The sequence below is a fragment of the Gallus gallus genome, chromosome 21 (assembly GCF_016699485.2).
Source record: "Gallus gallus isolate bGalGal1 chromosome 21, bGalGal1.mat.broiler.GRCg7b, whole genome shotgun sequence".
NCBI classification, from domain to species: Eukaryota; Metazoa; Chordata; class Aves; order Galliformes; family Phasianidae; genus Gallus; species Gallus gallus.
The window spans coordinates 2,094,153-2,110,526 of NC_052552.1; the positions used below are offsets into that span (position 1 = coordinate 2,094,153).

General features: G+C 49.3%; 2 protein-coding genes across 12 annotated transcripts in view; both read left to right on the forward strand.

Moving 5' to 3' along the window:
• The window catches only part of LOC419409 (Golgi integral membrane protein 4-like), a 36,396-nt gene extending 28,335 nt beyond the window's left edge, over positions 1–8,061 (forward strand). For 9 of the 11 annotated variants that reach the window (XM_046903225.1, XM_046903228.1, XM_004947401.5 and 6 more), the window contains 8 exons: positions 1,222–1,380; positions 1,495–1,773; positions 2,442–2,599; positions 4,243–4,451; positions 4,862–4,926; positions 5,958–6,122; positions 6,795–6,866; positions 7,523–8,061. In XM_046903225.1, coding sequence (XP_046759181.1) covers positions 1,222–1,380; positions 1,495–1,773; positions 2,442–2,599; positions 4,243–4,451; positions 4,862–4,926; positions 5,958–6,122; positions 6,795–6,866; positions 7,523–7,633 — 1,218 coding nt within the window. In that variant the 3' untranslated portion in view covers positions 7,634–8,061. The remainder of the gene's footprint in view (positions 1–1,221; positions 1,381–1,494; positions 1,774–2,441; positions 2,600–4,242; positions 4,452–4,861; positions 4,927–5,957; positions 6,123–6,794; positions 6,867–7,522) is intronic. The other 2 variants (XM_046903229.1, XM_025142630.3) reach the window with 1 other exon arrangement.
• Positions 8,062–12,745: 4,684 nt separating this feature from the next.
• On the forward strand, positions 12,746–15,412 carry FNDC10 (fibronectin type III domain containing 10). Its single transcript, XM_046903243.1, has 2 exons — positions 12,746–14,250; positions 15,002–15,412. Exon 1 carries the CDS (start codon positions 12,791–12,793, stop codon positions 13,436–13,438), a length of 648 nt encoding a protein of 215 aa, XP_046759199.1. The 5' UTR covers positions 12,746–12,790; the 3' UTR covers positions 13,439–14,250; positions 15,002–15,412.
• Positions 15,413–16,374: the final 962 nt, after the last annotated feature.

Sequence of the window (16,374 nt, forward strand, 5' to 3'; positions counted from 1 at the left end):
GTGCTGGGCCGTCTTGTTCCTCTGGATCTCTTCTGGCAGGGGATGACTTACAGAGGAGCAATTTGCACTCTAGATGCCATGTACATTCTTCAGAGATGCAAATGTGTTCCACAAGCCCTACCCAGAGGACCAGCCTGCAATAGCTGTCACACCAGCTGCTGTGCAAGGTAAAACATGGCACAGGATAATGGAGCACAGTGCATACAGCTTGCTGGGATGGAGTCCCAGCAGCCCTCCAGCCCAGTCCTCTATGACACAAGTTTGTCCCCATTTGGTTGTTCTGGCTGGAAGCAGTCCCTTACCAGGCCTACATCCCCTGAACAGTTCCTGGTTTTCTTCTCTTTTCCTCACTTGGTGGATCTTTTTACTGGCTTTTTGTTGTGTTTCAATGTTTGTTTTAAGGTCAACTTTCAGGGGCAAGAACTGAAATCAACAAAGCTTGCTCAGGAATTAATTTCCTGCTAAACTTCCCTTGCTGCTTGGGTGCTTTTCTGCTCTTCCCAGTCCCCACCCTGGTCAACTCCCAGGTACCTTGGCAAGCACATGAAAAGCTCTCTCCCCTCACTTCCCTATAAATAACAGGAGGTGAAGCGGGGAGCTTTTTCTAGATAGCTTTTCCAAGTCCTACTTTTCAGGGTTGGAGCTGGAGGAAATACTCTGGAGTAGAGAGGAAAGTGTTGCGTTTGTTGAGCAGTCCAGAAGAATTGATTTTTTCATCTGTCTCACAAAGTAAATTGAATTGTCAAGTGGAATTATGCCAATTGTGTTCGTCTTGGAGGGGCTGGCAATATCTACAGAGAAATGCCTCCACAGAAGAAAACAAGCTGATGTGAATGTAGATGAGAAGCACAGGAGGAGAGGGAGCCCACAAGAGCCACGACAAGATTTTTTTTTTGTGCAAAAGCAGGAATTACATTAATGGCTTGTGCAGTAAACAGCATTGCTCAAAGCATTGCTGTTATGTCTCACTGTTTCTAAGGTGAAAATATGCAATAAAGTAAGATGCAAGACTGGCAAATGTGATACAGAATATCTGTGAGATCTGGAAGGAAAGCTGAAGACTAACTTGAGTTTTCCATTAATGACAGTGGATTATCCCCAGTCATATGGCTGTATTTTTTTGCAGTGTGTCTGTGCTGCACAACAGGCTGTGAGAACTCAGCAAGGAATCGTTCAACCCTGTTATCACGTAAGGATTCTCTTTATCTTTTATCCTCTCAGACCCAGATGGAAGAGTTCAGACAGCTCAAGGAAGCTCTGCAGAAGATGCCAAGCTTCAAAGGAGGAGGAGGAGGGAAGGGGCAGCAGCAGCTCCAGGTGCTGAAGGAGCAGCAGCCTCTGGATCCAGGCAACAGCCAACTGCAGCTCACGAGGCAGAAGGTGTGGTGGTCCTGGGGAACTGGGAGTTTCTCCAGATCATCTGGGGCTTTTGAACTGGGGGGAACGGAACAGTTCTTTCCTCTGGAGCTCATTCTTGTCCTTCCTTCTCTGCAGGCTTTTCCTGTCAATCCAGAGAATCGCCCCGCGGGGAGCTCGCTGGCATCACACGTCTCTGGGGTTCGGAAGCAGGCAGATAGTCCTGTGCTGCGGGGCCAGAGCTCCAATAGCAACGATGGCCTCAGGTCTCAGGTGAACATGCTCCTCACCCACCCGGCCCCACTGCAAGATGCCAATTCACCACCAGAGGCTCCGCCGGCCTGGCCAGCAGGACGTGGGGACGGTCACATCATCCGATTCACCCGAACTGTGAACAGCCTGCCAAATGGAAACCCAGTATGTTCTACAGTCCCGGGTGTTTGTTTTTTCCTTGAGGGGCAGGCACTATGGCCTGGGCACCGGGGCAGGCCTGCTGAGTTTGTCTCACTTCACAAGCCTGTATAAAAAAAGAACAGCATTTGTTTCTCTTGAAAAAGGAAACCAATTCACTGGGGACTGGGTTTGCCTTCTGTATTATCCTTGCTTGCTTCCTGTGGTCTGCACTGAAATAAGAGATTCACATCTTGATTCAGGGCTGTGAACTGCCATGAGAATGCTTAGGAGTTGCTGTACACTTTGTGGATCTCTGCTAGGGAGCACAGTAAGGGACAGTAATTAACAACATGACAATCAACATACAGTTAAATTACAATTACAGTAACTATTATAATTGCAACTTTAAAAGAGGTGATTTTGCTGTCCCTTTTGTCTTTGCTACCCATGGTGAGGAAAGCTTGAATCTCATAGGATTCAGATCACTTCCTCTTGGCTGTGTGGAGGGAGAGTGACCTCTCATAGCAGGGGGTGGCTGGACAGGGCTGTGGTTTTGTTCTGGGCCACTTCTGAGTCTGTTGTTCTCTGGAAAAAGATGTTCTGGCCCAAATGCAAGGGGGGAGGTCTACAAGAATACAGTAAGATTAGGAGCTTGTGTATATCCTCAAAGCATTTGTGTGCCCTCTCTGCAGGACGTGAATATGGTGATGCGCATTCAGGTGAGCAGCCATGAGGAAAGCCAAGCTCCTGGATTGTTACTGTCTGATCTGAAACAACCTTCTGCTGCTGAGAAAACCCAGATGCCAGACAACCACCACTCAACAGGGAGCAAACCAGTGCAAATGCAAAGGTTGGTGATGCAAATCTCCCTTCGGCTCTCCAAGACCTGTGACCCTAAGACTTCTGTATTCAGAATGTGATAAAACAGCAATAGCTTGTGCCAGAAACGAGGACGCAGGATCACCCAGAAAACACAGGTTTTTGTCCTGTGTTCCTGCGTAATTGCTCTTGAGATGATGTAGTCCATTTCAGCTTTGTCTGGAGGAGGCAAAGCAGTTTGACCATGTCTGGGGACTAGAGGTGGCTTACAATTAAAAAAAAAACAACTTGAAACTGTTAGAATTTTCTGAGCTTAGCTAGAACCCTCAGTGTTAAAATTCTCTGTATCTTGAGGCTGTTTCACCTCCTAATCACTGAGCATAAGGTGTTCTCCAGACCTGCTGCTGGGGTAAATGGGGAGGGAAGCCATGGGGAGGGCAGTTGCCTGTAAGGGGCTTTCAGAGGAGGGGTGTGATGGGGCCCTGCCAGTGTTGGGATGGGCATTTCCCACAGTGCAGTTCCTGTGTTAGTGCAGGTTCTGAGACTCCAGGTAGGGACCAGGATCCTGTCATACTGTTTGCTGAACAGGAGGAACTGCTTTCTGTCTCAGCAGTGCTCACAGAAGACCAGGCTGCTTTGCAAAAGGAAGAAAATGTCCTTCTGAGGCTGTAATTCATCAAATTCTGGCCAAAATCCAAAAACTAACTCTGAAAATAGTGCTTCTTTATGTAATTTATTTGTCCCCTGTGTGTGTTCAGGTCATAGCTACTCAGTTTACTTGGGGGGGAAGGAAAAGATTTAATTCCTGTTTTATCTATAGAAGAAACTTCTGGTTTTCATTCCAAACTATCAGCCAGATTCCACTCGTGTCTTCTCTGCCCTTTTTCTGTTTGTTCATCTAACCTGCAAACCTCTCAGATCAGAGATTGTTCTCTGAAGATGTCCCCTCAGGGTAATATCATGCTGCTTTGGTAGGCAGCATTTGCACAGGCACACAGTGACAGCACAGAGGTCGTGCTGCCTTCATACAGGGAGAGGTTCGTGTGCCTACAGCTGAGGGCGAATGCTGAAGCTGGGGCAGTGGAGTGGCCTGTCTTTGGCTGCTCCGAGTCTAGAAAGGATGTTGTCACTGTTCTGTGAAGCACAGAATGCAAACATTGGCCGTGTTTTGGCAAATGACTTCTCAAAGGCAAAGAGTATGGTATGCTTTTCCTTTCCTGGATCTATCATCAAGAAATTATTGAGCAGCTGGAAGCTGTTGTTTACGCTGAGCGTTATTTGTGGTATGAGTGCATAAGTCAGCTTTCTCAGAAGGTATCAATGCCAAGAGTAACACTGAATCACAGAAGAGGCCATGTGGCCGGTGCCAAGAACCCTTGCACGGGGTGGCTGAGACCAGCAGATTCCAGACAGGCTCTTGATGGCCAGTTTGTGTGTTGATGGCTTTGTAACAGGGAAACCTGAGCTAAAGGCTGGGCTTCTTACTGGAAGTTCATGTGGTGGTGAAACATGCTGGGTTCAAAAAGCTGCTAAAGCTGAGGTGTTACATTAGGGCAGGCTTCTGCGTGGATTACATGTTGTTGTTTGCTATCTTTTAAATGGCATTTTGAAATATCTCCTGCATATACTGAGTTGGCAAGGTGGGGTCTGTTCTGTTTTGTGCCTTTGCTGCAGCTGGAAGGACATAGTCAGCAAAGTGAATGCCCAGATGGATGATGCCCAAGTGCACAGTTATCCCAAGAGCCCTCACCTCAACCCCCGGCCTGGGCAAGAGACTCAGAAGGGCAGCTCACAGCCATCCAGTCAGAAGAGAGGAGCAGAGAATCAAATAGGTGATCAGGAAGACGAGAAGGAAAGGACAGATAATGAAGAGCTTGAAATGGGTATGGTTTCCCTAATCCTCTGCTGTACAGTGCTAATGTTTTGCCAGCTAAGGCTAGAAGCTAGAAAACCTTTCTGCATGTGCTTAAAGGAAGACTTGTAGCTTCCACAGAGATCTTGATGTTGTCTGGGTAAAGCAATTAAATATTACAGCTACCCAGCCAGCAGGGAGCTCAAATGGGCTTTTGGGTACAGAAGTCCAGTCTGAGAATATTGCTGAGGTGTGCTGCTGCACTCAGAGGGCTTGAATGCAGAAGGGGTGGAAGGTGGGAACTGAGGCTTCTGTGAGAATCCCACTGGGAATGATGACTTGCATCCTATAAGCATTATTAGGATTACCAGATCAGGCTATATCACTGCTTTTTGTCTTTAATCCAGAGACTGCACTGATAGCTATCCCTCTTCCTTGCAGATGCAGGAATGATTGAGAGGGAGAACTTGCATTCTCAGAAGGAGTCTGTTGTTCAGGAGCCCATGGTAAGAAACACTGCTGTGCTGTTAGCAGGGTTCCTTCTTCTGAATAAAAATCCACTGTTCTACTTTAGTAGGTGCTTTCCCAGAAGTCTCTGACGTGCAACTCCAAACTCCTGTCTGTTTCTGGAGGGTTTTGTGGTTAAAACCATCAATTTGCTTGATTTAAAGGTATGACTGGTGAAGTGCTGAGCCAACACTGGCTTTGTCGTCTTGGATTTCAATGTGGTTCTTCATCTCAGTTCCCCCACTTCAAAAACAAACAAACAAAAAAAACTAAGTAAACACAAACTTTTTAGCAGCAGGTTTAATATGGCTGGCTGAGTATTTTCTCTGTACAACTGAAGGTAATTTGCTGAGGACTGACATTGCCACAGTGAACTGACAGTGCCAAACTCTCTTTAGAGGGCTGGTACCACCTTGCCTTTCATATGGTGTGGTGGGAGGATAACAGTCTTGGATTCAAGCTGAATGGGCAGAAATTTACTGGAGGAGGTTGAAGCTGGAGAGGTGTAAAAAGGAACCACTGAATTTGTAGAAGGCAGCTGCTTGATGTTTGTAAAGCTGGTCAAATACAGAAGAGAGAACCTACTGATAACATTTCTGGGAAAGCAGTCAGCTGCAAAACAGCCCTGCAACTATTTTGCTTTCTGTGCTGACACTGAATTGATCTCCCAAGGAGAAACCAGCTCTAGAGAGAGAAAGGAAGCCTGCAGCAAGATCCTTTTGTGCCTCCTATATAGCTTCATTACCACTCAAATGAGAAGAGCCTAAATTGCCAAGAGCAGATGAAAGATTGAGATAGGACTAGAGAATGGGGAAAAGGCAGGGGAATACTGCTAAGAGTAATCAGTGGTCTCTTCTGGGTGAACAACATTCCTGTACTCTTAACCACGTAGTGATGGTCCTTCCTCCTGAAATCTGTGTCGTCTCTGGGCAACAGCTTTTCCCAGCTGGTGAGGGTGGGCTCATCTTGGCCTCTGCATCCCATGTAGATATATCTTGTCTGGTTCTCACAAGAGGCTTTTCTTGTCCAGATGCCAGATGATGCTGCAGATCCTGCCCAGGATCCCAATAACCAAGGCGAGGATGAGTTTGAGGAAGCTGAGCTGGAGAGACCTGATTTTGAAGAGAAGGTGGGAGGTTTGGAGAAGTTCAAAGAACCCGGGGCAAAAGAAGCATCTAAAGAGAAGCCACTGAAGGTGACTGACATGAGGGCAGCCAGCAGGGGCGAGGGAGAGGCTCCAAGCTGTGAATGGAGGGAGGCAGAGAGCTAAAGGGCTCAAAGGGAAACTGATCAATGATCCCATTGCAGGGATGGGGAAAGCAGGAGAAACCTCTTCTTAGGGATCACTGGGTCAGTACCAGAATTTGTTCTGGCCCTGTCCTTTCTGTTTGTTGAAGCCTTGTTGTTCCTGGGCATGCAGCAGACTTGACAGCAGTGACAAGGTGCAGGAGTCCTAACTACTTGTTTGCCTGCTTGCAGGTGGAAGCCATTTATTCTGTAAAGTGCTTCTTGCTGTCTGAAGCCAGACTCAGCATCAGGGAAATGTTAGCTTGTTTTGACATGCAGCTGAGCGTTGCTTGTTTTAAAAAGGAGTGTTTTATCTGTCAGGCTCTAAAATCATGATCAGTAGTGAAGTTTAAAAAGTAAATAAATAAATCCAAGCCAACGTAATCAAGGAGGAGAACAAAGACCTCTACGGTGGGAAGGAAAGCACAAATGAATGTGGGGTTGTTTCGCTGCCTGATTTCTGAGCTGTAGCCTGGTGTCTTCCAGACTGGAAGCACCAATGCCAGAGAGCTGTCTCCCTGCAGGGAGTCGAAGTGGATTGGAGCAGAGCTAACAGTGTCTGACCTTCTGTATTTCCCAGGATGCTGGCAGACCTGTCAAGCCCAGGGAGGACCCAATGGATGACTATCAAGAAGATCAGGAACAAGAAATTGTATGACACCAAAGTTCCTCTTCTTTCCCTCTCTAGTGAAATTGTTACCTGAGTGTGCTGGTAGCCAGGAGTTGGGCACAACTCAGCTTTTAGGGAAGCAGATGTGAGCACTGCTTTCCGTTTTGTCTCCGCTCAATGGGATGAGTCTCCAGAACAAACCTGGAGTTCACATACCCGTGGTCTCCAACAGCTCCACGTTTTTCTTGTGTTAGGGCCCACAGAGAAGGGGAGCTCTCCTTGTCCATTGTAAGAACCTGGCTTGTGCACCAACTATCTGGACCTAAAGGTGCCAAGAGATGCTGTGCTGGCTGCTGCACATCATGGGTGGGATTTGTTACCCTAGTTTTAAATGTGATATCCATTTAGATGGATAGCTTCTCATGCAACAGGCTGAGATGTTAAAATTGCACTGCAGCGCTAGTTTATTCAGTGTTCTTTAAATGAACATGGCTTCTTAACTCTGCTTTTTGGTGAATTGCCAGCATCACCTAAAGGTCCATGGCAGAGCTGAATTCTTCCCTGTTTTCTTGGGTTTCCCAAGCTGGGCTGGTATGGCAGAACAGCTCTATTCAGAAGCAGCATGATGCTGTCTGTTAGTCTTCTTTCCAGCTGGACCTTGCTGATTTTTCCTTCCTGGCTGTTCCCTCTGCACCCAGGAGGACCATGGTGGTGAGGTAGATGACAATGATGACCTCGAACTTGTCCAAGAGCAGAAGAACCATGCAGGCATCCAGGGAGCTGATGGCAAGAAGGACGACTACTACTGAGAGATGCTGAAGAGGGATGCACTAGGAATGAGAGGACAGGAACTCCTCTCGGGAACTGGATGCTGTACTATGCACAGCCCAGAACAAGGCAGGAGGAGATAGCTGCCTTGGCAGGCACTGAGCACGGTGTTTGCAGGTATGCACATCTACGTGCGTGGGGCCATTGCTGCCTCTTTGGTCAGTAGCATGGAAGTGCCCTCAGACTGTCTGAATGATTTTATATTGCTGCTTCTAAAAGAAGCACTTGTTGATTTATCAAGTTCTTGACCTTCTTGTTTTCCCCATCCCCTCCCTGGTTAGAGAGTTTGTTTTTCTTTTTTTTGCTGGCTGGGCAGGGGAGGGGTGCAGGACTACAAAAGGAGGGTGTCTGAGCTGGACCCTGGACTTAATCAACTGATTGCTAATACAAAGGAATCTGTCTTATAAAATATTTTTCTCAGTAGTGTTTCTTTAAAACATCCTTTCCTCTCCACCCTGCCCTGATGGGAGCAATTGTAACCTGCTCACATCTGGAGGAGTGTCAAGGTGATGGCTGGCCAGGAGCACCAGAAGAAAGTACCACATGCCAGCTAACATACATGTGTATGTGCATACAAAGGAGGGGATCCTCTTCCCAGTGCTGGGACCCTTCCCTGTGACCAGTTCTGCAGTTCTCTTTTCTGTGGCTGCCCTGCTGGGGTGAACGAAGCACTCTGTGGCACAGTCCCTGTGTTTGCCTGAATAGTCCCTTTTGCTTCATACAGCATTTTGATGGTGTGGATACCCGCGAGTGGGACATGAACACCCATCCAACAGCTTGTGGGTGAGCACTGTGATAAAGCTCCCAGGAGAGATCTTTGTTCCCTGTTTGCATTAGAATTTAATGCCTTGTTTTGGGGAGTGCTCTGTGGCACTTCCAGACACTTGGGAAAACAACATTTATGTCCCAGTAAGTTTGGTCTTTTTCACTCAGGCGATGTTGATTCTTCTTCCAGTGCTTCTAATGGAGCTTGAAATTAACATGTCAGGGTTTTCTGGTTTTTCTGTTCCTATTTTGCTTGTTTTCTACCAGTGCAATCTACGCAAGACAAACTCTGGGGTGGTCTGGAGTAGTTCATGTGTTTGGGCTCTGCTTGTGTTCTGTGGAAGCAACAAGAACTCTGCTTTGCCAGCTGCTGCCCTTTCCCCAGAGCTGCGGTGTCAGGGCAGCTGGGGGTGCTGCTGGCTGTTATGGAACTTTGGGGAAACATCTCGTTGGGACCTCATGGACCTGATTGCTGCTTTCTGAAACTGGGAGGATGTAGCTGTGCACAAGGAGAACCTCACTGCAGCAGTTTGCATCTGTGTTCCAAAAGCACGTGAGAAAACAGACCTCCTCACAGGAGGACGTGAGGCTTTTGGTAGGACATGAGCTGAGAGCTCCTGGCTGCAAAGCTTTTTCTGCACCCACACCTGGGCACTCTCAATTAAAAGCTCACAGACCATCAGAGAAGACAAACGCTGCTTTTTAGGGGCTTTATGCTCATTGTACAGGCTGGTATCTCAGCTGGAGGCTGTTCAGGGCGTTCAGGAGAAGGTCTGTTAGCCCAGTGCCATAGCTGCTCACGTAACTGAGTACACTGCACGGCTGAAATGAGGTGTGAGATATCCAAAGTGACTTGAAATGATTAACACCGTGTTGGTGCTTTATACTGCCAACCTTGCGACATGACGCAGTGCTGCTCAGCCTCCACCATCTGCTATAAATAGCACATTCAGGATGCATTAGCTGGAACTGCTGTTATGTGCTCAGATGCATCCTCATCAGAAATGCCCCCAGTTCTCAGCTGGGCAGGCAGAATCACTGTTTCACAATGGATCGATGGCCAACACAATCTGTGGTAAGAATTTCAAGTCTGTGTGCCCAGGCTGCCCCAGTGAGAGCTGTAGTGCAGCTGTCTGCTGAGCTACATTCACCCCTACTCCATGCTTCTCCTAGCCTGTGGCTGTCAGTGCAGAGGTTCGGACCTCACTGCAAGTGAATCAAGTGCTGGAAATAAAACCCTGATGGAAGGGAGACCACGTGCTGAGTCAGAGGCTGCAGGAGATAGCAACATTAGGAAGCAAAATCTCTGCTTATGCGTGTCTGGGATGAGTAATCCTCGAAGCTGACTCTGAGGGAACTATGGTAACTCACCCTAAATGTAAAGCTCCCTGCTAGGAGAATGCTTTAGTAACCATATGTTGCTCGCTGCCCTGAGCCGAGAGCTAAGCATCTCTGCTCTAGGGACTGTCTGCCACAGCTGTGTGCAAGGCTAAAATTGGTGCAGTGCTGCATGAGTTGTTAGCTGTGGGTGGTGAGTGCTTCCTTGCCTGCCCTCTAGCAAGTTGCCACCATTTTAGTACAAGTTCAGGGCTTCCTGTAACAGGAGACAATAACCCTGGGGAGGGGAGGAGAACCAGAGAAGCAGCAAACCTGCGGTGTTAGGTCTGTCTGAAAGCCAGTAAGGCACCATGGGCTGTTAGTGATTTTGATACGCTGCCTGGGGCTCACTGCTTAAAGAAAACGGCGGTGTTTGCCCAAGTGGTGATCTGTTGAGGCAGTGTCTGAGAAGTCCTGGCTGACTTCTATTGCAGACTGGGGCACAGAGGAAGGTCTGAGGAACAGCTGAGAAAGCAAACAACCAGACGAAGGATTCACATGAGGTCAGTGCTGGCAGACTGACCGAGCCAAAGCAGTTGGTTTTTGCTTGTCTTACATAAAAAATGATCTTTTGCCTGGAAACACAGTGCAAGGCTGAAGGATGCAGTGCAGGATAAGGGCTAGTTCACCTGGCACGCTGCTGCTGATTTGTGATGCTTTGCTCTCTACTTGCCTTTGGATTCTGGCGATGTGATATAGATGAGATCTCTGTAAACAAATGCATTTCCAGGGTTCACATGATGACAAAGTGATTTGGCCACATCCTTAGTCAGATGATGAGAATTAATTGTGCATTCTGTGCCTTTACAAATAAAGGCACAGATTAGGAAAACATATGCCTATCAATTAGTTAAATTGCTAGGCTCATTATTCATTTACATGGCATTTCTAGGGCTTAAAATGTGACTAATGCTTTAATGCAGAGTCTTCTTGAAGGCATCCAATGTAGTTGGAGGAGAAAATGCCCTAAAGGCCTGCATATAATGTAGGTATGAGCTGTCTGCACCTCCCCAAACCAAGAACATCCTCCCTTTTATATTTTTATATATATATTTGTGTGTGTGTGACTTATTTAAGGGAATAACACTTATTTCTAACATGGGCTGGTTAGAAACCAAATCCCAGCCCCATCCGTTGGCTCCTTCAACAGAAGAACTCAATGTGTTTCAAATCATGAGCGAGCACCGTCACAGCCTGCTGCCGGATCTCATTGATCACTGGAACAACGATAGCTCTGGAGTGCCATCTGCTATGAACAGGGCATAGGGAGGCAAAGCTGGCTTGGTTTGGCTCCATGCGTCTCCTGAACGCCCGCACGCTTCGCAGGCAGAGCTGCCGGATCTTCATCTGTGCATCCCAGCCAGAGCTTCCCAGGTAAGCCGGCCTCAGCCAGAGAGGTGCCTTCAGCAGCACAGCACCTCCTCGTGTTCGCTGAGGAGAGCTGCCGGGACTGCATCGCTGTCCTTCTCTATGCTGGTCCTTTTAAGTGTAACAGGAGAGATTTCCAGCAACTTTCGGTAGGGTAGCAGAAAACAAATATGGAATTGGGCTTAAAAAACAGATGTGGGAGCATACTGACCGTGCTCTAAACAACAGCTTCTCTAAGTCTGAGCTGTGTGGTTTTATTGCTTGTTTGAACGTGGCTGTGAAATAAGAACAGCCTTCAGAATCGGGCTTATTGAAAACTTATAAGGCAATAAACACATTACATGAAAACTTGCATAGCAGTCTGTGGATTTCACAGCCCCAAGCAGGTAACAGTGGGGGAGAACTGCACCAGTGTAGGAAGAGTAGGGCAGAGGTGCTGGACAGCCTGTGCTCAACTTACACTGTTTCTCATCCATTGAAAGCCAAAGGATGCTCTCTGGTCCAACCCAGCCAAATCCCCATTCTGAAGGCTTCTGCCAGAAGAGTTAAAGGTGCAGTGGACTGTTCCAAAAAGCTGGAATTCCTGAGGAAAGAAGGGGGGCTGAATGAGCTGCCAGCTGTTTGCCTTTTCATGGAAGAGCGCTGCCCGTGCTGCTGCTCACAGTCAGCTTTTAGATAGCTGAGGTTCGTCATTCAGTGAGGACTGAAGTCGAGTTGTAAACAGCATTCTGTACTTAGAGCACATGAGGAGCAGCACGGTGTCTTCCAGCAGGATTTATGGCCTTCCACGGCCTTTTTCAGTGGATGGAAAGTAATTCCTGGCTTCTGAGCTCTTTAAAAGCTTTCAGGACACCCTATAAAACCTGAGCAAAGCACAAAGAAAATCTCCCCCCAGTTGCTGGTGTGGAATGAAAGCTGCCAAGTGGGAAAGCGAGGCCTTAATGCAGCTTTTATCAAATTTTAAAGACTGCTTAAAAACTGCTTGTGTTAAGAATGTATTTATTCCTTCATTATTTACAGACCTTTTGTTTCCACGTTTAGACAAGTTTATGGTTCCAAGATGAATTTTGGGGGGTTTTGGTGTCCATGTGAGGGCTGGGCTGGGGCTGTTGTGCTGCCAATGGGAAATGGCTTGAATAGAGGGAGCCAAGGAGCCTCTTCCCTTTTGCCTCAGCCTGGTGTGCGCCCACCCCCACTACGTTCCCCTCCTAGCAGCTGTGCCGCGGTGGGGGGGAAGTTATCATTTCCTCGTGTTCCATCCTTGCTGAGCATCTCCGAGTTGCAACACAGAACCAACTAAAAAAAATAAACTTGGGAAAAAAAAACCCAAATCCTGCCACAATCCTTCCTCCGAGCCGGGGAGGGCCGACACCGGGGCAGCCTCCAGGCCCCGCTCCGAGCCCTGCCGCCCCCCGGGGCACGGCGGCGGGGGGGCTCACGCCCGCGCTCCCCGCAGCCCCGCTGCCCGGCGGCGAGCGCTCCGCAGCCCAGCGAGAGTTAACGCCGGAGCCGCCTCTCCATTGGCGGCCGGCGCAGCGGCTGCGGAGCCCGCGCTTATAACGGGCGCGCGGGGCGGCCGCAGCCCCTCCGCCGGCACCGCGGCTCGGCTCCATGCCGCGGCGGCCGGCATGCCCCGCCTGCTGCCGGCCCTGCTCGCCCTGCTCTGCTTCGGGCCGCCGCCGCCCGCCCCGAGGGCTCCGCTCACCGAGGCCGCGGCGGAGCCGGAGCCGGAGCCGGACGAGCCGTGGTGCCCCTACAAGGTGCGGCCCGAGGGCTCGGCGAGCGGCCGGCTGTGCTTCCGCAGACCGGCCCTGGGCTTCCAGTGCGCGGCGCGGTCCTGCCGCGCCCACCGCTCCCCGGGCGGCGCGCTGGTGGCCAACGTGCTGCGCAACGGCAGCGTGCTGCTGCAGTGGGCGCCGCCGCGCCCCGGCGCCGGCCTGCGCGGCTTCGCGCTCAACTGCTCCTGGGACGGCACCTACACGCGCTTCCCCTGCGACAGCGTGGAGCTGGGCGCCGCCTGCCGCGACTACCTGCTGCCCGAGGCGCACGGCAGCGTGCGATACCGCCTCTGTCTGCAGCCCCGCTACGCGCCGCCGCGCCCCGCGCCGCCCGCCCACTGCGTGGAGTTCCGCGTGGAGCCGGCCGCCATGCGGGACATCGTCGTGGCCATGACGGCCGTGGGGGGCTCCATCTGCGTCATGCTGGTCTTCATCTGCCTGCTGGTGGCCTACATCACCGAGAACCTGATGAGCCCCGCCGCGCCGCGCCGCGCCTAGCGCTGCTCTGCTCCGCTCTGCTCCGCTCCGCCCGGCGCCGCTGTGCCCCGCCGTGCGGGCGCTGCTCCGGGGCCGGGGGCGATGCGCGGGGCCGGCCGGGTTCGCTCGGGGCGCCGTCGGGAGCTTCGCTTGGTTTGGGTTCGTCTTTGCCAGACTTCCAGGAGTTGGGGGTCGTTCTGTAGATCTGGAGCTCTTTTCCCGCGGGGCGGCTGTTCAGCTCGAGCCATACTCCGTTTCTGAACTCGTGGGATCTCAGTGGATTAAAAACGAAGCGTGGCAAAAATCCACAAGTGCCAGGAAATTTTCCGTTTTAGAAGCAAGCGACAGACCCCGCCGAGGGGCTGTTCGGGAGGAACGCTTAAGGACGGGCTTACTTTAAGCTTGTGCTTAAGTCTCGTTGCTGGGGATGAGTTGGACTCGATCCTTATGGATCCCATCCAGCTCGGGATGCTCTGTGGTTCCGTGCTTCTAAATGCGTGCATGGTTTTGTTGTTTGGTTGGTTTTTTTTTTCCCCCAAAATGGGGGGAATGCCATTGAAACCTGCGAGGGCAACCGCAGAGCGACCGCCAGCCCCGCAGCTGTGCGACCCAAAGGCACTGAAATCCAACGTGGGTGTCGTTGTGCTCCCCGAGCAGCAGGGCTGTGGCACAGGGTGCCCCCAGCAGCATCCCGCTGCTCCTAACTATGAGTGAATACACAGTTGATAGGAAAATTCCACCTCATTGCAAATACGAACCGATCTCGAGTCGCTGCTCCCTGAAATCCCCCCACCTCTGTTTCTTTTAGGAATGCTGTGTGGAGCTGCACTAAGGTAAAAAACCACCCGGAACACAAAACTCACCGATGTCGTAGCCGAGTGTTTGGAGCGTAGGAGCACTCCCTGTGACCCCGCTCACTCAATGCTGTAGGAAATAAGGTTTTAGCCATACTCGAGTATGAATTCTCTCGTGCCTTAGTGTGGAGATCCCGTCCCATTTCTATCGGTGTCTGTTCCTGTAGTCCTCCGACAGCTCTCTGCTGGTGGTCTCGCCTCAAACTGCTGTGTTGTTTTGTTCCTGAAAACAAACTTTGCTGGTCATTACTTGAACTTCGATATATACCCGAAGTAGTCCGTTACCACCCGAGAGCTGTTGTGTTTCCTTTGTATTTAGTTTATATGTGATAGAAGGTGACTTTATAGCACTTGAACATACCGAAAGCAGAAGTAGAAAAACTCTTTGTGTGATGGGGTATTGCAGCCCAAACCCTTTGGTTTCGTACGTGATCCGTTTGTGTCAATGTTTATCACTGGTGAATAACCCACAAGCTTTCCTTTTGTGGAATAGTTTGCAAAGTATAAACCTGCTGTTAGAGAGTAAATATAGAAAGTATATGCAATCCCTGATACAATGCAGTATTGGTACTCATCGTCATCCCCTCGGTAACCTGAGAGCGGGTGGGAGGCTGCAGGTCTGTGTTTCACCAGGCAGAAATACCTGTTTGTCATTCCTGCTTTGTTTGCTTTCTCACACGCAGCTGAGATTTAACACCGCTCTCTGTTTCTTTGCCTGTGTATCTGATAGAAGCAGCCTGACCGTGTCCGGAACGGCAGCAATGGAAGGACGGTGTCTGTCATTGTCATTGGAGGACAGTGTCACATTTTCTTTTTGTCCCCAAGGAAACTGACTGCTCGAAGACGAGGCAATCGCATTTTAAGAACATTAAGACTGATTGTGTCTAGTGGTTTAGCTCAGTGAATTTAAACACAGAGTGAATTTGGCTCCAAGGTCTCAGGTCAGTCTATTCTGTAGCCAGTTCTGCACAGGACTGCCAGAGCGGCACTGATTTTGTACATCACTGTCAGCCAGCCTGACCGTTTTGGTCTTCATTTGTTGTGAACTGCCAGATGTGAACATTAACGGTATAACTGATGGGCTTTGTACCACGTTGGCATTGACCTTAATAAATTAAGAGAATAATGAAACGAAAACATCGCGTTTAATGGTTCAAGAATTGTTTTCCTCGCCAAGCGAACAAACCTGGTTGTGGTGGCACTGCACTGCCTGCTGTGAAACTGTACCACTGTTGGGAAGTTGGAGATAGTCGTTCTTGTGATACTTGATTTCCTTTTGTTACTGGTTTGGACTGTAGGATCGTGGGGTCATTCAGGTTAGAAGGGATCCCTGAAGGCCATTTAATTCAACCTCCCGTTCAGAGTCATGCATGGAAACTCACCCGGCTACAAAACACCTCCATGGTGGCAGCCTGGTGTCTTTGTTTTTATGAGTGATCTCTATTTGACCTCTGAACGAGCTGCCCTTACCTCCCAAATCCCTCCGTTTGCCAATTCAAGCTACCTCATTTTTTGTGCAGCCAGCACTGTTCGTTGCCTTAATGCTGATGTAAGGAAACCGAGGACCAAATTTAATGTATGGATTTGTGTGTGTCTGCTTTCCCTAAGGCATCTCCCACTTACTGGCAGGCTGCAGTTACCTGCTAAAACAGCACCTTTTGTATCTCCAACGGAGAAGTTATTTGTAGTCATCTCACATCTTGATGCATCTGCCTCTGTGGATTGCATTGCAGCAGCGTGCTGGGCAGAGGGTAGACAAGCAAGTGCAAAAGATGTAGAACAAGAATGTAAATCCTGCTGGGGGAAATTCTCTGATTCTCTAAAGGATTATTTTTATCAGTGTTTTTCTCCCCGTGCACTACAGATGAGTTATGGGAAACAATATCTCCTAGCTTCTCTTTCATTTTCAGTGGATTAAGGTTTAATTGGACACGTCTTGGTGTCTGGAACAGATAATCAGAGTATTCATTTAATGTGACATTAAGTAAAATGTCTGCCAACTCATTAAGAACCAGTAGGGTTGTTTGTTGTTGTTTTTACTCTGTGACAAATGTAGAAATTTCTTGTTGGCAATAATGGCAAGGATTCCACGTATATAGACTT

What these genes read in the sequence shown, in the direction of transcription:
- FNDC10 (XM_046903243.1), top strand. Translation starts at nt 12,791, where the DNA reads ATGCCCCGCCTGCTGCCGGCCCTGCTCGCCCTGCTCTGCTTCGGGCCG.